This window comes from Dermacentor albipictus, chromosome 4, assembly GCF_038994185.2.
Source record: "Dermacentor albipictus isolate Rhodes 1998 colony chromosome 4, USDA_Dalb.pri_finalv2, whole genome shotgun sequence".
Classification (NCBI taxonomy): Eukaryota; Metazoa; Arthropoda; class Arachnida; order Ixodida; family Ixodidae; genus Dermacentor; species Dermacentor albipictus.
This window is the reverse complement of record NC_091824.1, coordinates 148275633-148302018: the sequence shown is the minus strand read 5'-3', so window position 1 is coordinate 148302018 and position 26386 is coordinate 148275633. Positions and strand designations below refer to the sequence as shown.

General features: G+C 47.2%; 1 protein-coding gene across 1 annotated transcript in view; it reads right to left on the bottom strand.

The window, feature by feature from the left end:
- Pdk (pyruvate dehydrogenase kinase) overlaps positions 1 to 23702 on the bottom strand; it is a 60361-nt gene extending 36659 nt beyond the window's left edge. Inside the window, exon 1 of the mRNA XM_065432146.1 lies at positions 23280 to 23702. Within this exon, the coding sequence (XP_065288218.1) occupies positions 23280 to 23382 (103 nt within the window). The 5' untranslated portion in view covers positions 23383 to 23702. The remainder of the gene's footprint in view (positions 1 to 23279) is intronic.
- Between the last annotated feature and the right edge of the window lie 2684 nt (positions 23703 to 26386).

Below are 26386 nucleotides of genomic sequence, written 5' to 3'. Positions count from 1 at the left end.
CTGGCGTTTTCATCCGTTCGTCCGCCTCAACTCCCAAATCGTCGCACACCAACAACAAATCTAACCTCGTCAACCTTCTAAGATCCATGGCAGCTGCCCCGACAGGTGGTTAAAACTGTTTTCCTTAATTAATTTGTGCAAACACACAATGCAACAAACTCCCGATTCCCAGAACTATCAAAATTGAACACACAACCTTTGAGTCTGGCGAATCATAAGGAAAAAAAACCACGCGCTCACTTACGGTTGCAGCACTCTGCCATCCGGTTCATTTGTCCGCTGTTCCCGGCTCCTCCGGACTCCCTGGGTCGAAGGCTCGCTCCTTCTTCGCTACTCCCAGTTTCTTCGGACCTCTTTCGACGAAGGCTCTCTCTTCTTCGCTCTCCCCGGTTCCTTAGGATCTTTCTCGACGAAGGTTGATCCGTAGCGCTGCCACCAGCTGATGCATTCGGAGGCGATCCCACCGCTGCCACCAGATGTAGGGGTTGGAGGACGGGACGTCGGGATGAAAAACCAAAACTTGGGAGTATTTATTCTACATTAGGTACAAGGAGGTGAGCGACAAGTAACAGTCGTACTGTCATTACGGGCCGGCAGCAACTCGGACGCTGCGGCCCGCGGCAAGAAGTTCGAGAGAGGTGAATCAGGGAATCAGGGCATGTCCCAGAATGCTCAGGTCTCTCTGGAAGGCTTCTTATAAACCCTTCGAGCACTGTAAGTCACGTCATGTTTCACCAATGGGAGAGTCCGCTCCGATGACGCCACTTTCAGCCAATGGTAGGCGCCCGTGTCGCGGTGTCGCACCTGGCGGCTCTCTGCGGTCTTGCCTCGCAGACTGGCAATCCACTTCTTCTAGGCTGGAGAAGGAGGGGGGGGGCGCTCATGCTTCATTGCACAAGGGCCCACCTGCACCCGGTGGCTCGGCTCCGCAGCGGTAGCAGATGCCTTCTTCAAAGCCGAAGGGGGACGATTGAGCTCCATTGTACGAGGCCCCCTTCTAATCCCGGCGACGCACGAACTTGTTGGCACGTGAACTTGTTGCCTTAAACTTGTTTGCTCGGCCGCTTCTCTGGAATGCACTTTCCTGCTTCTGCATTCCTCAATTAGCTGTGCTGCCATCCGATGTGGTCTGGGGAACTCGAAGTAATCGCAGGAAACAGCTCCATATCTAACAAGCCGTCATAGCCTGTTTATGTGTGTGCACGCAGCGAACGGAAAACTGCCTCTGTGCCTACGCGATTACTCTTGCGACCGCTTCTGTTCAGCGAGAGGATGTTGCACACATGAAGGAACTGGCGCTTAAAAAAAAAAAAATAATGTCGCCTTTTTTTTTTAAATCTGGAACCACCTTCAAGCTGCTGGGGTGAAAGCTCAAAGGACATACACTCCACGCCCGAAGATCGCACAACCGTCTCGAAGGTAGTAATTAAGCCGTACACTACTGTGTGAAATGCAACAAGGTTTTAGTCTGAAATTAGCAGACGAACGCACGCTGTCTCGTAGCGATCTCGGTTATTCGAACGCGCATTCGTCACTCCTGCAGATCAGGGGAGGTACTCTGTAAGAGTCCACCTAGTGGACATTTCGTCTGCTGATGAAGTGCGGATTGGCTGTGGCGCCTGGGTGCTGTGCATGCGCAGCCCACCACAGCCAATCAGAACTTCCAACAGCAGACGAAATGGACATGTCCACTAGGTGGACTCTTACAGAATACCTCACCTGACCTCCTCCTAATGTCACTGTCACCACGATCAACCGTAATTACTGCACATTCATGAACCCAATAGTCATCTCTGACGGAGAGCAAATGACAGGCAGCTACACAGTAATATGAAGTGGTGCTCACAGCAAGTTCCCGAATCGAGCTTAGCAGTTGAACTGCAGAAAAATGGCGGACGAGAGACAAAACAAGGACACCGCTGCCCTTTATCTGCACGTCAACAGTTAACCTAGACCCAAACTATATGAACTGATCAGGTCAGCTGAATGCCACCCGGACATATTTTATATCATAAGAAGCCTCCGCAGCGTCCGTTAAAACCCGGCGTGAAAAAATTGGCGTGAATTTTGAAATTTCCATCAGGAAACCCACTACGTCACGTACCAAAAATAAGCAAGCACCTGCTGACGTCATGATCTCTTCCTGTACTGCGACGGCGGCGCCCGATTTCACATTCACTAACACAAATAGGAGCGGTGAGAGGAAACCGGCGCACGTGCCTATGGGTTCGAGAAGGTTTGCTTCCGATGCCAAAAATAAGCGCGGCGAAGAACCTGTCCCCAAAAAACGAATGAGAAAGAGGGGTAGGGAAGTCAACTCTCGCCGGATGGCGCCAGGCTCATGCTTCCACGATTTGACAATCCTGTAGGTGATCTAACCGGAAACAACAGAAAGTCGTCCAGGAGAACTTCTATTCGGTGATACGGGGCCGCTTTCCCGCCTTCTTTTTTGATGTACACTTTCGTTTCAGCCCAACGTTTGTTTTGAAATGAACATTCAGGTGGCCAACCGAGAGCGCGGTATTGCAACTGTCGCTCATGAATTTGAAAGGACGTCTTCTTATTTGCAGGTGATCGTTGCGATCGTGCACGGAATCGACCATCGACTGAAGATTCTTTCCGCATAGAAGCGAGGAAAAAAGATCAGTACAACACATGGGGAGGGTTTCGCCGATTCTTTCATTCAAAAGAGCACCACACAAACACATATAGTTTAACAGCAGATGCAACGGTCAAAATCGACAGAATATTCACGTCGCCGCATAGCATCGTTAGATTTCTTGCACAGCATCGTCAATTCCTCCGTTAGACTTTCAAAAAACTATACTAGCCTCGCGCCAGGGTCATCGACGAGACGACATCACAACTTGAACTTCATGCCCTACTTTGCACGCACTAATATGTTTAAATTCAGTTTTTCCCCTCGTTCCATAGAAGTCTGCAATTCGTTACATGGTTCTATTCGCCCATGCTCACCCCAAAGTTTTGTATCTGCCATCCACGATGAATGGTCCTAGCAAATCACACTCATCGTTGTATTGTACTTTCCTCTGTATAATTTTTCTCTGTTAATCCACTCCTGCTATAGCGCTTATTGCGCTGCAGTATGTACAGATAAATAAATAAATAAATAAATAAATAAATAAATAAATAAATAAATAAATAAATAAACATCTCGTAAGGGGGCGGGTGGTGAGGAAGGGGGTTGAGAGAAAAAAGAGAGATGCCGGGAAGTATAACAGCTGTCGCCGAAGAAACAGCTTCACAAAGATGATAGTACAATTCAATATCGCTTGGAAAACTGTAGTAAGGTATGCGACCAGGCTAGTTGGTGAAAAACAGGCTGGAAGCACTCTCTGCGCCAAAACAGTCGTAAACGAACAAAGCAGGACGCTGCCGAGAGTGATGTGAAAACACACGACGTAGTGGGGGAGAGGGGCGAGACATAAACAAGAGCGGAATCGTGCTTGCGTGCACGTGGGCACGCGAACGTGACCCGCTGGATAGCGTGCGGGTTGTTTGGAGGGGGATGCCATTGGGGTCGCGGCGACGCAGCGATAGGCGACGGCGGCGAGTGACGTCAGCGGATGACTGCGTCACGTCAGACTTGGCAAGGAGCCGGCAGCGGCCGGATCAAGTGGTACACCCCGCGAGGCGCAGCGACAGTTGCAGCATCCACGTGCAGCGAGCGTGAGGAAAAAAAACTAAACTCAAGGTGGACGAGGCAGACGGAGAGTGCAGGAGACCGGCGCGGTGGCCATTTGACAAATGAAAGTGCCCGCCCTATGCTCGCCTCAAAGTACACTTGTTGGATGGATGAAAGAGTGGAGCAGCGAGAAACGTGACTCACAGTGCTCGCAAAAGGCTTCAAATGAGGTCCAAGTACTAAACGGCCACAGCTTGAATGGAATGGACGATGTAACCAGGTTTAGGATAGGCCAATACGAAAAATGATACCAAATCGAAGGACAGTTATTTACAGCACTATATGCGTGAGGTGAATATTTATTGCCAATGCCGAATTTGCCCCGCCTGCCTCTGCTCCGCTCAGCATCTTTTTCCCTAGCCTACGACAAAAAAAAAAAAAAATGTAGTGAAAGAAAATAGAAAGTTCTGCGGCTTCTGCACACTATACTCTGCGACAAAATGTTGAAAAGATCGCGGACCACCGTTAGAAAAACGTGCATGAGGCAAAAATCCCAACATATGTCACGTATCACTGTAACGTATCATGTACCAACCAAACTAAAAACATCTGATCCCCCCGAAAATCAGACAGTTACGTCCGGAACTATATTCCGCTGCGCAAGATATTACGCGTACGTGTGCATGCCTCGTACCTTCGGCAGTGCTGTAAACGAATTGTGCCCACACACACAGGAAGAAGAGAGAAGACGCGTGGACAAAACACTGTGGCTAGCGCTGCCGCTTTTAAAGTGTCTCCACGGTACACTGCTCTTCCTGGAAGGAAGTTACTCGGGACAATGCGGCGGGGAATCACACAGTGAAACGATAACCCAGTAAACGGAATAGGACACTTCGTAACGGAAACAGGGACGAAAAGGGGATGGGGAAGAAAACTGACGGAAATAGCGTCGTTAACGCGCAACGCCCTTAAACGGTATTGCTGTCAGTCATGACAAGCGTTTCAGGGCGCATTTGAAACCTTCCGCATGCTCCGCTCGAAGCTCGACGTCCAGGAATGCATTACTCAGTACTGCTACAAACAACAACAGAATGAGCCGAGGGGAAATGAGAGAACAGCAGGACATAAAACAGTCGCCGCTCTTGATATCGCCTGCAAGGAGAAGTGGAGAGTGCACAGCATGAGAGGAGGAGCGTATCAGCAGCAGATTACATACGCAGTTGGCGACGCGGAAGTAGAAACGGCGGGTCACAGTAAATTTCCACGGCGTGAGATACCGCGGCAGAAGAGATTCTCAATGAAGAATTAACGACACTTCGCGCCTAAATGGACCTTACGCCAGCACTTTTGTCGTGCTACACGCTCTTGTCGCACTAATTATGGACAGCAATCTGTATCCTACCACATTGCTGATCTACTAACCCTAACTACAAGTGGATTAAACCCCGGATACTATATCTCCTCGTTCCTTTTTCACTTGTTTCCTTTCGCAAAATCCCGCTGTGTGATTCTTGTACTTGTATTTGATTATCGTATATATATATATATATAGCTTATTTTCTGAAATTATTTCGTATGTACCTCTCTGATACCGTTTCTTCATTCTTCTTGAGCTACAAAAAAAAAAACAATTTACTGCCTGTACATCTATGTTACTATTTCTTTTTTCCTTCACATTTTCTGTAAAGTGCCTAGACTTATGTACCTGTATTACTGCTGCACACTGTCGAATTGTACCATATGGGGCAGTGCTTAGTCAAGCTGCAGTAATGCAGCTTTCTCCCGCCACCCCCTTTTCTCTCTTTGTTGAGAGATGAAATAAAATTTTAATTTGATTTGATGTGTCGTCTTTACTATTGCAGATATATCATCAAGCTTTATTTACTAGGATGCCTCATTGGCCCATATAGGCACATATACAAGTTTGTGTGGAATCTTCGAAGAGATTTCCGACGAAAAAAAATTATATATTTATAGTGGCGATACTACGGACTGTGGGAATGGGCGTAACTAAAGCATTGTTTGGTTCCACACTCGCGCTAAACTAGCCGCTACTTATCAGTTTACTAGAGCGAATGAACGCTTAAAATGTCTCAAAGCGCTACCGCGAGCGTAGAGTGGGAAGCGCTGGAAACCTTGGGAAGCTTGCTTAGAAGTTCAAAGCCTTTGGGATTGTAGTGATCGGCCGTTTACCCCGCGAAACCGGTCGCTCACGGAGGACGCGACAATGGTATACGAGCCGACGACCCCGTCAGAGCCACCTCCAACTGCGGTGATTCATGGCAAACAGTCGGGCTCCGCCAGAAAGGGCTTATGCGATTTGCAAGGTAACGCCAGTGGTGGAAACCCTCCTGCAGAAGGTAAAAGGATCTAGGGGCAAAGCAAGGGTGAGGACGACTTCTATGGCCATAAGACCTGAAGTTGTACCGTATATCCACAGGGTCGCTCACAACCTAAGGAAGGTGGCAGGCAGGTTTGGAGTCCCCCTTGTCTTTTCAGCCCCTTTTAAGCTGGCGCGGCTCTGCCCCCGCACCTCCCGTGATCCTAAAGGAAGGCTAGGTTGTGGTAAGAACCATACCAAGCCGTATGCCAAATGCAATGTAGGAGTTGTGTATGAAATCCCCCTGGCCTGTGGCAAGTCCTACATAGGGCAGACTGGACGGTGCCTAAACGATCGAGCCAGGGAGCATGAGCAAAAGTTAAAGAAAGATGAGTTGGCGCACTTACCTGCGCACTGCAATGCCTGTCGCTGTGCACCTCTTTTTGAGGAGATAAAGATTCTGGGCAGAAGCCATGACCAGACTGCACGTGAACTGATGGAGGCTTACCATATAAATAAGAAAGGCGAAGATTGTGTTAGCGATACCTCCATTAGGTTGTTTCAAGCGGAAATAGATTTTTTTGATAATTGGTTGCCACGCTAAGCTGATGTGCATTCTTGCTTGCCGCGATCTGCGCATGTTCCTTTTGCCTATATATGCCCACTGGCTGCTATGAATAAAACAGTTGAAAGTTACCGCCTGTGCTGTTTATGTGTTTTCTTCCTATGTCCCCGTCTTTTTTGCGGTCAATATGATTTGCAGTAAATACCAGCTAGGCCAAACTGAAGTTCTTCTGTTGCAAGGGGACATTCCTTCACATCAGCTGACATCAGCCCAAACTGCCGCGTCATTGTGCTTCCATCTGTCACTGTTCGTGTACACTGATGTGCGTGTGTTTTGGGCCAAGCTCTCCTCGGGTGAAAAGGCCTACCTGCCTCCGCATTGGTGGGGGATGGAGCCATCCGTCTCCTGACGCCGGATTGGGGGAAGGCGACGGGACCAGGACGCCGGAAGGGTCGGAAGAGGAGACGGACGCTAGGCGAAGAGACAGGCAGCTGGAACTTGAACGCGATCATCTTGCTTTCAGTGTTCATCATTATTCTTGTACAAAATGTAAATATAAACGTGTGTGTTTAAAACGTCCTGGATGTCTAGCCCAGCACCGCGTTTCCTCACTCCTTTACGGTGAATGAACATCTCACATGTTCGGACCTCAGGTCGCAACAGGATAGTGCTTGCGCCTGGGGACCTTCATTCAAATCCCACAATCGTGCAAGTGCTTTTCTTGATATTTTACTGAGGGATCGCTAGCATTCAATCCTTGCTGAGTACTTGGCAAGAACCCGACCAACCCACGCTTCAGCCAGGGGAGATAGGCAAAGAAAGCGTTGTACTAAAAAAAGAAGGGGGGGGGGGGGAATTCCGGCACAACGTCGTATATTATGCGGAGTGTGTTGCAACTACGCGCTGTGTTCCCGTCAACAAACGTAGCCAAGCTAAAACCTCATTTGACGACGCCTCCGGGCAAGCAATAAATACGGAGCACAAATTGTAGCTCTGGAGAAGGCTTTTAATGCGACTTTTAGACGTGACCACCCGCGTTTATTTTCTTGCCTTTTATTATCCTCACTAGCTTGAATTGATGAGCAAGAGGAACTAAAACACGAACGCAAAAGGAAAAGAAAAAAAATGCGTTTAGGAGAAGAGACAGTCTTCCACGTTGTTTGCGCACGAGGTGATTGCAAGAGATACGACAGCGAATTTGTTAGCGATCCACGCGCCGATGGCTGCGTCGCAAGCATTGATCAGCGGAGCATGCGGCAGCTAGCTGAGGGACCGGTGGTCCCGGATCCCATTTCCGGCCGGGGCTTCTCATCGCCGGCAGTACACATGGAACGGTGAACACACGTGCGCAACGCATCACTGCGTGTCAACACTTTCCGAGCAACCATATTACTCGCTGCGAGTAAACATACAACCGCGGTTGCTTTGCCTCAGGGCTGCATAAACCTCGAACTTCTGGCGCTTCCGCCATACGTGCCACTGAGGAGCTCTGGCAGCAAGCTTCGAGACAGCGACCTCAAGAACGGCACTCGCATTTCAACAAGGGGCAAATGCCTGTGCATACTGTGGTTTTGGATCATGATGGCGATGCGCAGATGACGGTATACTTGAATAGTAGAGACGAAGAGAATAACAACAGCACGAAGATAACTCGTTACAAACGATTAGTTTGCGTGCGCGGAGTGAGTGCACCTCCACGCTCCATAGCCTAAGCGCTATGTAATGCTTCTGCGAGGCAAAGAAAGCAATATTTTTGAGTTGCAGCTTGGTTTGAGAGACTATATGCTTGAGAGGAACGATAGTCATCTGGACATTAGATAGTTTTAGATTAGGGGGACACAAGCGTTGCATATAACCCCAAGCGCTAGTGTGCCCGAAACGCTTGCGTCCCCCTAATCCAAAGCTCTATATGGGTCGCAAAGTTTTTAGTGCGGTGTTCTGGACTGAGTTCATTTTTTTATTGGAATAAGATTTTTTTAGCTGCTTAAGAATCAGTTTATTTGCGTTGCAGCGGGGGTGCTCGAGTGTCAATATATATAGGCAAGAGCGTGCACGCCTGTAAGTGCGTTCGTGTGTAAGTGCACTCGAGTTTACTAACCAACCTGCGAAGTTTAAAGTTCTTAAGAAACCCCCCGGACATGACAACGAGGGAAGAAAAGAGGGGGGGGGGGGGGGGCGAGGCGTATATCACCTATTGTTTACGTGTTTGCCCGGAGCACACACTTTTTGTGAGTCCATTCGCACTTCATCTACTATATACGATGACTTAGACGCAGCAACGAAGCAGCAGCAAACTTGGAACAGCGGATACTTACAAGGAACGCAAAATATCATGACAGCTGTTTCAGTGACTTTTCTCTTGCCGATTTGGCCCACTTAAGGAACTTGTCCCAATAAACTTGTTCGAAGCAAATGCCCTTCGGGGCATACAGTTTCTTGCGCTGGCACAAGATCCCGGCGCCGGTATACATCACAACTTAGTTTTAGTATGCAATTTTAGTATACGCTTTCTTTTTGCATACGATTTTCCGAGAACACAGTTCATTTTTCGTAAAAATTTGGCGCAACATTCGTAAAGACGTACGACAAACCCGAATTCGTAAACTTTACGAAAAATTCCGGAGAGGTGACAGGTATGCCGTATAGGCACTTTAATGTGTACAACTCTCAAGCTTCGCAAAATGTGTGCAAGGAAATAACGTCGCGCGAAGCGTACTTTATTTAAGGTTATAGAAACTGCAAGGACTGACGTACTTGGGGAAAGTGTGCTGCAGCTCTAAGAGAGAGCGTGCCTCTCTTACCACAGTCAAATGACCCGAATATCTCGTATAAAAGGCAACAGGCCTCTAGGACGCTACAAATGCAGAAATCCTAAGGCACATTATACTGTGTCAAGAGCGACAATGCAGCGACGGGTCGAAGCTAAGTAATGGTGGAAAAGCGACCAAAATTTGCGAATGGACCGCCAAATCCTGAATATCGCACAATGTCGTCAACAGTGCCTCACCTTTGGCACGAAAGACACAGAGCGTGGATAGGCCAGTGTTTAACGTTCCCTTAGTCGCAAGATGCATCGAGGGTTACGAGCAACGCCCTGTGTGCTCCTAATTATTTTCAGCTACCCAAATTTTATTTAAGAAGCAGGCGCCAAAATCTCAGCATATGGCCGTTTTTGAGCTCGGCCGCGTACCATCTGAATGCTGCCAAAGGAAAGTTTGGCATTCAAGTGCGGACCCCTGCACGGGTTCGGACTGACGCAGCAGTTTGCATCCGGCACGGCTCGCCGCCCAGACACGGGCTGCCTGACTCTCTCTCTCTCTTGTCTCGGACTCGGGATCCATAGTCTCGGAGCAATGCATAATGTCGTATGCGGCAGGAATATAAAGGTCCATATGCCAGACTTCAGACGGAAGGTGATGCGCAGATCATTTGCGGAGAGCTTCGAACGCTCAGTACGGTGCACTGTTAAGAGGAACACCCCAACGTGCGGTTATATCACTTTGCTGGCGCTCTTTAGCTGCAAGTTTCCGCTGAACTCACGTCACTGAAATGCACAGGCGTGTAGAAAGATGCCAGCGCCACTAACCACAAGTCGTCTGCTACAAAGCCGGGCGCGGAAAAAAAAAAAACGATGCGCGATACAGTGCTAATCTTTCAACACTTAACAGTACGCTTGCATGCTGTTGGCACTAGATTCGCGATTTCCTTTCCTGTTTTCGTTTAGTTCTCCCCCCCCCCTTTTTTTTTTTACTTTTTTCCCCGAGCGACCTCGAGAACAAGCAGCAGTGATGGGGAAACGCAGCGCTAGACGCAGACGTATAGCAACTGGCGGTGTGCAGAAGTTTTCTGCGAGAAGGCGCTGTGCTACACCTACACTTCCAGGTTCGCTTTCAGCGATTGCGTCACTGCCACCCCTTGCTGTCAACGGCGTGACGACGTACAGCAGGCAAGGCGGATAAACGTGCGCGGCACTCGACGCTCACCAAGGCATTACGCGTGTTCCTACGTACGCGACGAGACTTTTGTATACGCACACAACTCAGAAACAAGTTACGAATGCCACCGCCATTTCCAACCTCTAGACACACGCATGACACTGAAAACCAATACGCTGGAGAGGCGAACAAGTAATCGCTAGTTCGCTACTCTTTGAGAGTGCAGAATGCACAGCAGGGCTGGGTGTCACTTGCAAACCATGTGTTCACCGGCGATGCAATGCAAACAGCCAAACAAAATTAAAAGGTCTAGGCGAGGGCCTCAAACTAGCACCGGACGTTTGGCCGCACGTGTGCTAAAATCGATCATACATAAAGCTTCGTGGTCCTGGTACGAAGCAAAGATCACTTCTTTGTTTGCTTGTTTTAAACCAGTCGCTGCGCACACTATAAACTTCAATGTTGAAAGTGTTGCACAATGACCGCGATAAAAAAAAAAGTGTCCTCTAAGGTCCACGGACTTTTGTCATCAACTTACGCACCGTATATACGCGTCCCTGCGAGTCACGCTGCGGCATATTCCGGTCATAGGCGAAAGCGTCCATATTAGTTTAACTTCACTGAGCGGCAGGAAATACCCAGGAGCGTCACGGGGGCCGTGTTTTGAGACCGAGCGCGTGGGAGTGCTTGCGAAGTAGCTGAAAGACATTTTCGCAGCTACAAAAAGTTGCTGCCTCAGCGGAGCCCGCGTTGAGGAATTGCCTGCCGTATCTGCGTCAGAAGCTGTCATAAGGAAAACAGACCCTGGCGGATTATGTCAAGCACGTGCCTGTGGGTGCGTGCAGGTGTACACGTGTATATATCGTCACGGACGCTAAGTGAATTCTGTAACCTGCGTCCTAACCAAACAAGGTAAACTAATTTTAGCAGGAGAAAAGTCCTGGCACCACTCGCAGGATAACAGGAAATGATTTCAGAGGAACTATGAAACGCGTTCTTTTGACTTCATTCAAGAAAGCTTACTGTGTCCGCCCTGTCGTTTGTGTTCTATGTCGTCGTCTAGTTAGCGCCGTAAATCTCTTTGAATATGATCTACGAACTAGCCGAAATAAAGATTTTGGTTTTATATCGTGCCTATCACCGCTCATGTCTATATACACAACTAACGTCGTAGTACACATAAATTCACACATTTTTTTTTTTTTCTGCTCTACGGTTGCTGTGCTTCACTCAGTCATTTTGTACTCGATTATTCACTCTGGCCTCGTACAGGTGACACGGCTGACGAGGGATGCCGGTATAAGTGTGATCCACTTCCTCAGGCCATGTGAAGTTCGCTCGGACTTTACGTTCTCTAGTCAGCCCTTCTACTGCGACATCCTTTCGTTGGAGCGGCAGCGCGAGACAGCAGGCGGTCCGAACACTATAAGCTCTTTCCGCAGGCATCTTAGCCGAAGGGCATATATGTGGGACTGGTCGAGTTGGAAGTGCGCGATACAAGCTGTAATTGTATCAAGGCTAACCGACGGTGCCAAGGGCGAACACAGTAAAGCAGCAGCCGTAAGGAGCAGGCGGACAGACATATAATGAGCGATGACTGCCATAACTCCTCTCTCGAAAAAACACAGCAATGGTCCTCCAACAGGTTTTTCCCATTTCGATCATTATAGCCCTGACTGCCGAGCACAGTACCTCATCGGAAACGTTGTGCACAGGGCAGAGAGGGAGAAAAAAAAAGGGGAAAGGCTAATTATCTTGCAGAAAAGCGTTGGCTGGACGCCCTGCTGGCACACTATACAACTGACACGTATACCACAGCAGCGTTGTGCGCATACGTGACGGACGCCACAGCAACAGAACACCGGCATCTGGAGTCTTCGTGGAAAGCCGCTATCTGCCGCGCCTTATAACGCCACCGAAGGAGCACTGTACGTATTCGCTTCGCCGGTAACGATAAAAAAACAAAACAAGAAGGTACTTATTGAGAAGCGCATCGCCAGCATAATGGAATACAGCACCCGCATACAATGTCCCGCTATTTATATTCCCCGCTGTGGACGTTACCGAGGCGAACAGCGCATATTCAACGCATGGTAGACGATGTGATATAAAAGAAAGACACAAGGAAACAATACGCTCGCGCTAGTGAGTGAACGACTACAAAGGGAGCGCGTAGAGTTGCCGATCTCTGTTCGCTCACTACGGCAGTTGTCTGCGACTCGCATACCACGGACACGTCATGCGCGCATAGAGAAGGCTGCGCTAACGTCGCATATTCGCATGAACGTGGATGAAACGAAGAAATATCACGAAGAAAGAGTTGGACCTGTCGGTGCAAGCAAGGGGCGACGGGACGGTCCGACACGAGGTCGGCTTAGGGGAAAGCGATGCAAGTCGCTCGAAAAACGGAAACATATTCGTGCCACGGTATGAGTCAGAGGTCACAACAATCAAAGAGAGAGAGAGAGAGAGAGAGAGAGAGAGAGAGAACTGCTTGCATGATTTCCAAGTGCCTTGTAGTCTCGCGATGGCGTTGTTACCTCACGAAGCTGAGCGGCCCTCAGTTAGCGCTATACTTAGTCGAAATGTTCGGCTGTCCCTAAGTCAATGTGTGTGCAGCAACGGCCTATACTATATATATACGTACGCCAGAGGTCCCAAGGACTACAGCCACCTGCCGCGGTAGCGTTTAGAGGACGTATATGTTCTGCTGCTAAGCGCGAGGTCGCGGATTTGATTCCCGACCTTGTTACGATGGAGGCGGCATGCAAAACACAATCGCGTCTACCGGACTTTGCGTGCGCAGAAAAGAACCCCCGAAGGACCAACATCGATTAATCCAGAGTAATCCATTACAGGGTCTCAAATTAGCTTCGTGTTGTTCTCGGACGTTAAACCAGCAAATCAATAAACCTGCATGCAGCCACTGCTCCGCCATATTGACACGTAGCTTCCAGCCGGTCGTGCTTCATATTAGAATTTCGACAAAGGGGAAAAAAGTTTCCTGGGAACGACGTGAAATACAGCCGAGGGGGAGACAAACACCAAGTCTGGGGTCATGCGGATCGCAGACAAAAACTCTGGCCTGTATGCAGGCCTCGTGTTCGTGACCCCTCGATCAGGTTCGCTGAACACGACTTCAAATGCACGATTTTATTAAACTGCATTTCCTTCTACTCCACGAAGAAAAAGAAAGGAAAAGGTTGAAAGAAAGCAGCGGCAGTAATGCTTCTCACACTATATATACCACAACGCTGACGGGCAGAGGGTGGCATTCTTAGCGGCTGCACAGGCTCCTTCATACCACTGACTGCTTTGCGTTAGCAACCCCGAGACGCCGTTTTGCAGCCTCGACATTTGCAATTATAGGCGATGCCATTCTAACATACACGCATGCTCATGTTATAGCTGCTAGTTCGGCACACGGTAACAGCCACATCATTGTATCTGATAAATATGCTTGGCCCCGACTGCACTGCGAGTTGTCAGATGGCTTCTCAATACGAAGAGAGTTCAGGTGTCGGCGTTATCCACTGCTTAACGGTAATTTAGCGCATGTTAACAGCTCTGTGCACAGTCATCCATAAATTCCGAGGCCAAGCATAGCTGTTTCACTCAGTTTGCAGGCTACCAACTTCCGGTCAAGATTACAGCACGTATAATAAAGTGTAATTGCTAACTCTCGAGAGTATTTCGGCACCGTGTAGAAGTGTATAGAGCTGAAAGACGAAGACGTATCCTGGAGCATTGCTGCTGTTCCACAACATACATTTATGCCATGTCTACAGTTCAAAGCTATATGCAACAGTGAAGTGCTATTGCGATGCCGACAGGTACCCACGATTCGCTAAAGTGGTGTCCGCTTTCGGTGCGGTGAGAATTATAAATTACCATTAAGATATTGTGCTGCGCGAATTCGCCGCATCTGGATAAAATGGGAATAGGAGAAAGCACTCTATGTGAAAAAGGTCGCACACTGCTCATACCCTTACGCCTATGAATAATTGAAAAACAGGAAGCGGCTAATTGCTCTACGACATCTCTTCTGTGCCTTCGCGGCAGTTAAAAAAAAAAAAAGGCTGGCAGGCACGCGTCAAGGCAAACTTCCCATAAGCATAAATTCCCCCTCTAGCTGAAAGGGCAGTATACAACCGTCGTTCAAGTTCCACCGCTGTGAGGCCCTGATGGCTAGCGCAAGCAACAATGTGATAAGATAATGCTACACTACTATAAGCCTTTATATCTGTGCACATTTTAGGATGACTGTGCGGTAACAGAGTCGTCGCTTTTTCTACGTTTCAGTTATCTTTTGTCGGGTTCAAAAGTAAACAACAACGACCGAAATAAGCGTGTTGCACGTAATTTCGATTTCCTAGCGGCCCAAGAACGCGTAAACGTGCATGTTTAATAAGCGGTTACGATAACAAAGCGAAAGCGCTAGTTTCGCTCGACCTCCGCCGTCGTTGCAATGCATGCGTGGAGAGAGAGACAGATAAGCGAAACCGGAGATGACCGACGGTCTGTTATCGCGTGGCCGCCGTCGTTGAAGGCGCGTGCGACCTTCCACGCGGGCAGGTGACAAGGCGGCACGCTGATAACTTCGAGAAGTAAGAGCACACAAACACTGACGGATGACTCTTCCGGCCCCACCGTGGACTGCGGCGACTGCCCTTAGTTCCAGCTCTGCAGCGTTGATTGTCCTAGGCTCATAACGCCCCAAGCCAGCATTAGTAGAGAGTAAAAAACTTAATATTTTCGTGCTCAGAACAGCTCTGCAAAAGACTTTGCAAGAAAAGAACTATATAAATAAGAGAGAGAGAGAAAGAGAGAGAGGACTAAGGATTCTTCGCAAAAACTGGTACTCAAAGGACTTGCAAAAGCAATCTCACGTCTCTGTTGTACCTGATGCTGCTGGCGTAGTATGCGATCTTGCTCATGAATCGCCGCGTCAAAGGCACGTTGACCAACTTGCGCTAGCAAGGCTACATATACTACGTGCTTTATTCAAGCCTTTGTGTTTGCTGCGGTGTAATATTGTGGCGCCATCTATAGCAAGCGCTCGGCGAGTGACTGCTGTTGCCTCCGAGGTTTCGGTGCGGACGTTTGTGCTTTTCCAAGTCATTTTTGCGTGATTGGGCATATGACACACAACAGGTTTCAGACAAGACGACACGAACAGTTAGCTTTCGCAAGCACGACGCCAGCTCAGCGCACATCTGAGATGCACATATGATGCACAAGAGCACGGCTTCACAAACTTGTGCAAACAAAGTACGAATTCCTTTTCGCAAGTAACTAAGTACATAGGTATCGAGCGCACTTCAAGGAAAAGGAAATTTCGTACATTAAACCTGCTGAGCACTCAAGTAATCTCAGTTTGTGATTTGTTCTAAAAAGGAACACGCGTAGCTGCGACAGAAGATAATTCTGACCTGTTGAGCGAAAGGTTTAAAATAAATATTCATGTTGGACACTAATTGATCAGGGTAAATCAAGTAGAATACATTTGATCAGTCACGATAGTGCCAGGCCTCTAACATCTATAAATTTGCTGTCTCTAAGTAAGCTGTGGGGAATGCCTTTCAAGTGAATTATAAACGTTGCTGATTTTCTTTGGACGTTCTCCATTATGCTGATATTAGACTTCATAAATGGGTCCAAGATTACCGCCGCGTATTCCGACATCGGTCAATTTACATCGGTCCAACTTTTATATCTGGCCACGGAGAGTTATCTCCGTGGCCAGAAATTCAAAAAACAGTGCAATCAAACAGTTCGTTCAAAAAACAGTGCAATCTTTATGAGTAAATAATTTTTAGTTTATTAACCAATTTGTATATGATTTCCTTAACTATCCATAAGTGAAAGCTTGCACGAGCGTGCAAAATAATAATAATAATAATAATTACTAGAAGTTTTCCGTTAACTTTCCCCTGCTTACATCAGAGTTTTGAGGTGTCAAATTAAACGTGCTGAAATTGATACATTGGGCTATGCGGGGATATATAAGATTTGTATACAATGAGTTTAATTTCCGCTGTAAAATTCTGAAGTGCTATTCTAACGTATTCAAGTTTCTTCAATGCCTTATTCAGAACGTTGGCAATGCCTTCATCCTACATCAGGTCAGACGACAACCCAGTAAGCACTCATCTATAGCTTGAAACTTCAACAGAGCACTTATTGCCGAGAAAATAAGCAAACTTCTAACAGCTAGGCAGGTCAAGGTTATGCGTACGAGAATGTACGACAAGCGAACTAGTTTTATGACACGCTTTCACTGCGTAATATACGTACGTTGACGTATTGCTTGACGTGTGGCGACCCTGCCTTTATTATTATTATTATTATTATTATTATTATTATTATTATTATTATTATTATTATTATACAGTGTCCATTCCGTCATTCGTAAACGGCCTCAGAACATCGTGCTTTCCTCGACGTTACATACCGTATTACGCAAACTTGCGCATGCAATGCACTGACTAGTCTGAATTGCGCATGCGCAGGAAGTTCTGCGTACGCATGCGCTTTAAACCAGCTAATAATGTACAGGAGACTTTTAACGCACGCAGCACTCCTTTTACAGGTGCATTTCATATGCATGAAAGACAGCCAATTAACCACGTGACCCTATGCAAGAAAGCCTCTCGATACGAAATCTACACAAGCGGCGAGATCTCATGAACGCGAGTCAACGTAACCAGTTTCGCAAGAAGAAAGAAAGAAAAGAAGGCTTCCAGCGAACTGAGATGCGCCGCACTAGCAACGATGCGTCGTACTGACAGGCTCGCAATACGCTTGGCGGTTTCAGCAGTATAAGCGCGTACTTCAAAGAACAGGATTAACCAAGACAGCGTGAGGCGACAGCACAGTTTTCGCGAACGCTAAACGCAAGAGAAGCGCAGTGCGGAGGCGCTTATCACGGGCAGACAGCAGGGCCCGTTTTGAACCGCTTCCAGCCGGAAAGTCTCTAACCGTACGACTATACACTGCCGATCCGGCGGTCTGGATAGAAGCCGGCGAGACAGTGAAAGCAAAAAGAAATAAAGAAGTGAAGGCTTAGCTATGATGGATGAAGCCGCGACGGATATCGTATACTTAAGGAGACATTCCACTCAGTCTGGAAATGTCTGGATGAGACACGGGTGATGCCGGTTCACGCTCACAAGCGTTCTTGTCGTGTAAATTCAGAAGTGCTGCCATCAACGACATAAATGATGAAGTGTGAAAACGGAAGTCGAGATCTATACTAGAGGCATAATTTTTTATTCATTTATTTATATTATTATTATATATATAAATTTTTGTGCCCTGGCATACCTTCACAGGTTACCTAAGCACACTGCACGCTCCATTTCTTCTATGCACAGTGCGAAACGATTTGAGGGTCACAAGACACTCGATACTGGTTGTTCACTCCTATGCAACGATAAGCTCTGCGGCTGGAAAGAGGGCACATGGAGGTAGTGAATCATCGCAATCACGAAGGGCTCACTTGAGTATATAGGTGAGATCGATTGAAGTTCCAGTGCCCACTTTCATTTCGCTTTAGAGCGAACGTGCGGGCTGGACGTGGTTTGACCATAGGTTTGGACCGTATATTAATTCTGTAAACTTAACTACCCACTTTTACTTGGCAAGTTACACGTTTAAGATACGAGAGCGAATAAGAAAGTCCCTATTTTTTATTAGCCAAAATAGCCAAAATAGTATTCTTGTCTTGTATAGGAGGGAATAATCAGTACCGGGAGTGCCGTTTAATAAAAAGACAAGCTCTAGCCTAACAGCACCGCTGTCCCATGCTTCTTTCTCTATTCACTCTGTACGGAATTGCCTACTGATTGTCTATACGGTTGACCGTCCAGAGTAAGCGATTCAGGAAAGTAAACATGGGAAAACACGCACTAGCCATATAGCCAACGTCGCTTAGTTAAACGGCAGCAATTAAAAAATTCGAGAATAATCACGGTCGGTTAACCCCATGGGGAATGGACGTCTGGAATTATAGCATGCACGCGAACTGTTAGCGCAGCAGTGAACGTGGGCTGCAATGCAGAGCTGAAACAGCAGGATAAAAGAACGAAATCTCTCGAGAATTTCGCAACTCCCAGCTACTACTGCAGTCGGGAGAAACGATAGGGAGATGATGATGCTCGTCTCGCCGGTTGGTAATCTTATCTCAGGGCATGGGTTCAAGGAGCTGAGGCATGCTAGGAGAGTTGTCGCGCGGTATACTTAAGGGAGGGCGAGATTGCGTCACGAGTGGCCATGAATGTGCCGAGGGTGTGGCCGCCGCGTTGAAAGCTGCAGTTAAGAAGTTATAAATATTTAGTAATAACACTAGACGCGCCCATAGCGCATTTCGCAAGTGTCAGGAGGGGACGCGCGAGTGATGCAGAAATAAACTAATGCACGTTTGCCGCGTGAACACACAGCTCTTAACAGGCACGAGCTATAGGAGAACGATTGGAAAACATAAAATAAACTCGGAAGTTTTGCACCATATAGACTAAAAATGCAAATGAAGCTACGGCAACGCTCTTGTTCTCTGAGGTGTCACAAAGGGGAGGGAGAGGTATGCGAAACATATGTTCCATCGACGAGAAATCCAACTGCAGCGCGATCGCGAGTCCGGTGCATTCACACATTCGCTGCGAACTTTTGCAACCGCAGCTTGTCAGGCGAGGCTCATATACGCCTATCCTCAATGTCGTCCTTGACAATGCAGTATAGGACAGAGAAATGACAGGCGATAGCACCGTTTGTTACACGATATCAGTACATAATTCCGAAGCCTTCTTCAACGGCGACACCACAAAGAAATGAGGCCTTTGCCTGAATGTATATTAACAATATGCCATGCAGGCTGTTTCATTTCTTTAAAGCTGCATGGTTCATCCATTTGCTCCCACTATATTTGAAACAAGGTCTTGGAGACTATACTAATATCGGAATCATGAAGGCGTCATGTGTACGTTGAGAAAAGGCTGATCTATGATTTCACGACAGCGGCGGAGCTGTAGAGGGCCTTGCGACGAACAGCTGATCCAGATTTTGTGAAAAAAAAAGTCTCGACCGCAAGGAAGTCCACATATTTCACGCGAACGGAGGAATACGCTGGCAACATAGCAAAGATGCGGGGCAATATACCACTGATCTTTCACTTAAGTGGTCACCTGGTCGGTCACCCTCTATGGTTCGCAGTACTTCAGTATCGTGGCAAGCTCAAAACCCTGATAGGCTGGATGTACGCGACTGAAGTGCCGAAAACGAGCAATATAAGCCAACAAATCGAAACTCTCCGCTGCACAAGGAGAAACTCGGTGATGTTCGTTATGAAAATGAACAAGTTATTCACATTTCACGCCACGAGAAGAAGATTTCTGAGGCGTACTGCCTATTCGACGAACCGTATGTGTACATCATCAGCCTATGTTATGTCCAGTGCGGGACAGAGGCCTTTCCCAGCATTATTACCCTTGTCATGCACCAGCTGACACGATCTTATGGCTGCAAAACGTGGTTCGCAGTATATGTAGATCGGTTCGTACCCATATACAGAAATGAACATCTGTTTTGCCACTACTCTGCATACTGTGGAAGGCCGAACACGTCAGATTGATTTCGCGCTTTACAGGAAACAGTGTTCGCTAGCACTGGGACTTGACAGCAAACTTGCGGATACAAGCACTGGGAAGGTAACACGCAGAAAAAGAAAAAAGCGTGTTCTACACCAGGAAAACTTTGACAAGTTATTTTTTTTTTAATTTAGAACTGTTACTAACACTCTTATTTCTTTCTTTTTTAAATTCTGGCGTGCGATTGCGTTCGCTGTTCGGTTGTGAAGGAAGAAATTGACGTATTGTTTACATACAGTCGATCCGAGAAGCACGACGGATGTGCAGCAAGCAGGAAGTTGCCACAACGTCTGTAACGACAACCCGGTTTTCTCAAGGTCACCTTTCGGAGGAGGTCGCTTGTTTGTAAACGCACACATGTGCGCCCGCGTGCCGCCTTCACACTGTCCCACCGACGGTATGCGGTAAAGGCTCGTTTTGAATATATGGAAGGGGGGCCGATCGATGAACGTGACGACTGCAACGACGGCGAGAACATTGCCTCTTTCAAAAAGTAAAAATTTACGCACAACCAAAGGGCGGTTTCACTCTATTTTACTTTTGAGTAGGCAATGTATGTACACGTTTCTAAACATATCTGTTTGTGAACAAACGGGCATAGTACAGGCAAAAAGCCGGCGACTGCGGTGACACTTCAACGCTGTTCGCCGCTTTCAACCACAACCATTGCTAAGTAAGTTTCCGAAACTCGGCCAAGACTATTTGAATCTTGCCTGCCGAGAAAGTTTACTAGTGCCTTTTCCTTTTTTTGATCTCAAGGAAGGCGACGGCGACGCCATCACATCGTCATGACATCACACTCTGCACTTTGTCATATGTAACGTATTGTCTTGGCAAGATGACGTCACAGTATGGCCTGAAACCTTGATGAGGTGTTGGCTAGTACTGCTGGCAAAAAAAGCTCTGTCAGAATAATTAACACAGCAGAGGTTAACATAGCTGAACTGAAAGTTTTTGAGATTTCATCTACTCAAAGACAATACATGATGATGGGACATGACTTCCAAAAGAAGACTCGATTGTGTGCGAAATTTTCTTATTTAGGCATCCTTTCTTTTCTTTCTTAGCTGGTTCAGTTACAACAGCAGCAGAAAGTTACGTCACTCCGCAGCGATCAATACTCAAGATGTTGATATCTTCTTGTTCTTCCTCATTTTCGCCCCCACTGTGCCTCATTGACTTATCGTACCGAGATTCACTTGCATTTTTTTTTTCTGGTTATCGCGGAGCAGAAACCCCTCTCATTTAGCGAAGTTCAAGCGCGGCAGCTGAGTACGAACGGGGCTCCACTAGAGATAACCTAAAATAACTGCACTAGCTCAGATGCCGCACGCGAAGTTAGCAAAGTGAAACAGTGCAAGGCGCTTTCTCCTTGGCACACGGGTGAGTCGCCAGGCAGCGGCGCGGGAAGTGCCTGTCAGCCGGTTTGCTCCACGGGAAACTAGACCGGTCAAAACCGGATGGCTGCGCCGGCGACAAGCTGCTTCCACAGTCCCGGTCATCACCTGCTGTAACACAGCTGCAACGGCAATTAAACCGCTCCCACGTTAACGCGAGGGCGCATTACATGAGAAATCGCTAGGATATGATGCTTATAGACACTGCCTATTCGTGAACAAACACGCGCATTGCACCAGCTGAAGAGTTGTTGTTATGCTGCACGCACCTATATACCGTTGGTAACGAATTACGTGTTAACAAATCGTAGGTGCCCTAGTCCCACTCCTGTCAGTACGTGTTACCGCACCAAAATAGTTCTCGTTTAAAGCATTTTTATTTCTCAAACCGCTAACGAACTCGTCCTGTAACTCCTTGCTGCTGTATGTCGAGTTGGCTAGAGGTTGAGTACGAGTTAAGAAGCATCCAGACGCGAAAAGCACTCGTGCTGACCCCGTAGCGCAGGTACTTCACGTTTGTTGTAGGAACGTAGCATGGGAATCAAACGCCCTGCAGGAACAGTTCCTTTTGCCTACACGTTTCTGCTCGTACGTACAATACCAAAGCAAGAACACGAAAACGGCAATCTGGGAACGACGTACCGAACGTGCAAGAAACAAGCAAGCAAACAAACAAACAAACAAACAAACAAAAAAGAAACCTTTCCAGCAATTTTATCTCAAGACTCGATGAACGCGTATGCTTGAATAACTGTTATTATTTCTAAACTATAGCCTGGCATACGGAAGTTGAAAGCAGCTGTTCACAAAAATGCATAAGAAAATGAGAACACCACTATATATAAAAAGTGAAACACGCATAAATGCTTCAACAGTTGCATGCGTTTCCTTGTGTCATGATTATGAAGAGCTTTCAAAGCCTGCGATTATGCAGGAGTAAGGAGTAGATGCTTGTTTATAAACCATGCAACGGGGCTACTGTGTCGAACAGCCAAAAAAAAAAAAAAGAATCGCGACGTTGCTCTGAGATCGTTATGCTGCGCGTTTAATAAAAGGCTTGACTATCCAGCAAAAGCGACAGTTCATCCTCTGAAATGATGCAAGGAAAATGAAATCAGAAAGGAAAAATAAAGGAGCGATTTCTGTATAAAGCAACCGCTTTATACGCCGGCTTCCTTACCAGCAAGATAACATTACGTGTTGCGTCAGACTGCTGCCGTGGCCTCTGTTCGAACGATGCTCTGAGATGCCCCAAATATGATCGAGCCGCAATCGTCGACGGCAGCGGAAACAAGAGGCCTGTGATCGTCGGCGTAACGGGAGAATCATAGCGAGGCGCAGCCCATGTTTTGCTACAACGAAACGCTCACGCCAACACAACTGAAGATGTTATGATATTGCAACATATATCACCATTGCCCTAAGAGTAAATAAAAACACGTCGTCAAAATGGAAGTTCAAGGCAAACTGCAGCCTCTTTGGTGTGCAGTTCAATGCAACGCGGCACTGCACCTACTATTCTCTTCACGAAAGTAGACAGCAGTGCTATCATGCTGCTATGTTCACGAATGCAGCCACTTGATGCTCAGCAACATCCGTCCACTTGCGCGCAAATGATGGAACAAGAGATGAAACCGATCAAACTACCAACTACAGCACCAACACGAAGCGGCGCTGCTCAGCGAAGCCAGATCACCTAACCCACACGCGAAGGAGCTGTAAAATTTTCCATCCCGGGTGTGTATCGCCTTAAATAGCGAACGAGTACTTACCGAAATCGATGAACTGCTTGATGGACAGCGGCGACGGGTGGAATCGCGAGTATTTGTCCAACATCTTTCCGATGTCTTTAAGTAGCCGCGTTGTGATTCTCATGTTGGGCTAGGCTGGAAACGTTCGTCAGAGAAGAGCACCACGACGAATTTCTTGCATTCGGGGAGCGCAGCCCTGCAGCGCGATGTGGGCAAGCAAAAAACGCTCACTGAGTCGGGGCCACCTCACTAGTGCATTCGGATGCTCATTGTAGCTGCTTGACTTCGCCTGTTGGGAAGATTACCAGGTGAATGTAATGTATCACGTGTGGCCTCGACGTCACTGCAAGGCTGTCGTCGGCGCACGTAAGCAAATCAGGAGGAGGTGTGTCTACGTTTGCAGTTGGGGATTGGTCCGTCGCTGCAGCTGACGAAAGGGGCTCGGCTTTCCACGATTTGATCGCCCAGGCAGCCAGGTTCAAGATGGTGCCCGCCACCTTAGAATCCAAAATTATAAAAAAATGTTTTGTTAGACTTACTGATGCAATAAAATATAAAAATATAGAGATACGTCATAAGATTTTGCAAGAACTAAAGAACTTTTGTCCGTAAACTTGCAATTATTGCTGACAGATGGCAGCACAAATCAATGTGCGGTTGTTCAAAAGTGGCGCTGCGAGCGCGTCGCTCAGTGTAGCAGACAGCAATTTCTTTACCGGCTATCGTGTTGAAGCTAAACAAAACAATTACGTGCTATTCTATTTAATTAAAATTATAGAGGCTATATAGGTAGCACTCCACATACTTTTTACCCGCACAGTCGTCTGCCTGCCCAGTAGCAATAAAGGGAATGGCTGATTGCGCGTAAAACAACAATCATAAGTTGTGCTCACCCTGCTAATATGAATATTAATGCAAATAAAATAGGCTTCTGAGACGCAGAGTTCATTCACCTGCTATCGAAAAGGGGCTGAAATTTTCCAGAAGACATTGCATATTTTTTTCTTTGTCAATTTGATCGCAATTGCGCCCACGCACATGGCGCGCGTTCCCTCCGAGCATCGATCGTTTCGCAACGAAAAACAAAATGGATTCATAACCCACGTAATGAGCACCATCATCATCAGCCTATATTTATGTCCACTGCAGGACGAAGACCTCTCCGTGCGACCTCCAATTATCCCTGTCTTGCGCTAGCTAATTCCTGCATGTTCCCTTGGCAACAATTCTGTAGCTCTACAACGGTCCAATGGTTATCTACCCTACGCATTACATATGACCTGCCCAGCTCAGTTTCTTTCTTTTTATCTTAACGTCAACTAGAATATCAGCTATCCCCGTTCGGTCTCTGATCCACACCGCTCTCTTTCTGTCATGAGCATATTCTGGGCTAAATTGTTTCTTATGTACAACTTTTTTTTTATACCGTCAGGCGAAGTTATCGGAGCTCGAGCTAAGGGCACAATTAAAGAGAACCGTATTCTCACCACTATAGTATCCAAATTCAGATTTTGAAATATTCAGGATTCGACGTTATGTACGGTTTCACTACCATTTGAGGATGGCGAATGTAAGCGCCAGAACAGACGCGCGATTAATGTTTGTCTTTTTTCTGTTTTTAAAGGTTGCCCCATTTCTGTAGAATATTCAGTATATGAAGTTTACACACAATAGCGTAGTGACACTTTGTCAGTGCACAAAAATTGCTCTTACAATGACGTCATACATCCACGAATGTGCCGCATCACTTCACTAGAAATCGTTTCGAGTGGAACACGCGCTTTCCGCAGACGTTACGTAAGTGCAAAATTAACCAAGCACATTTACTGCCCACTGCATAGATTACCGGACCTATATATGCTGATAAGCGTTATTGTTTTCAGGCATTTCTGTTAAGCAGTGCGAACGATCGAGCGCCGCTCTTGATCCTGGTTTTCTTTATACAGAATAAACTTGGCGTAACAATTACATTTTTCTTTTCCATTTGCAGGAAAACGTTTCCATCGTCTGCTAATACACTATTTATCTCTGCGGAAAAAAAAAAATATGAGGGGGGGGGGGATAATAGAAGGTGGCACCTTGTTGCGGTACTTGGGAAGCCTGATCGAAGAAGGAATTTTTTTCAGTGAGAATTGCTTCCCAATGGCTGAGAGTGCAAGCATTCACGATGGCATGATTCAGTATTGCTCCATGCACTCTCAATTTCATGAAGTTCGTTACACTGTTCAGCAGTCGGAGCACCGCAGCTGCTGCGTACTTTTGATTTGAACCATTTCAACCGCCTGAGGGGTCTTTAACGTGCACTTAACTAAATCTGACTGGCACAGACGTTTGCGCATTTCGCACCCATCGAAATGCGGCCGCCGTGAACCGAACCCGCCACCTCATTCTCAGCAGTGAGACGTCATAGCCGTCTAAGCCACCGCAGCGTGTGGAAGAATAAGACGATCCGAGAGACATGATTTTTTTCTTAATATCTACAACAATATGATGAAAACAGACAGTAACTCCAGAAAGAGTACATGGGAAATTAATTGCTATCTTTAACTGATATGTAGAAGTAATAAGGAAAAGGGAAATGAATGAGGATGAAAAGACCACTCCCTGCAGGTGGGAGCCGAACCCACGTCTGCCTCGTACGCGTGCGCGGCGCTTTGCCAGTGTTAAGTTATCGCGGCGGTAGTTTCTTTCTTCGGTATTGTGTGTATGTTCGAGATCAGCCTATAGCGAGTGTTTAACCAGCGCCAGTAATTTGGTGAAGCCGGTGTCGCCTAACTGGTACAGCACCGCGCACGGGTTTTCGAAAACAACCACAGCACAGGCGCGGCCGCGACGTTCGTTTTGGAAAGATGCGCTCTTTAATATTGGCAAGCGTCCTCCTCCCTCACCACCCCAGAAAGAAAGAGAAACGGAAAGAAAGGAAAATCAAATACGCCCAACCAGCGGAAAGCTAAATATCATCACCGAGCGCACTCATTAGAGCGATAACTCTACTACTACAGGTACAAACCCAGAAAACGCCTGTAAATCTGCCCTTCAAGCTCAGCCAAGGTGAAACTGGGAACCGGCGGCTGCTGCGTACGCCACGCGGGCGCCCATATCTTGAAAGCGATCTGCGATGTGGACAA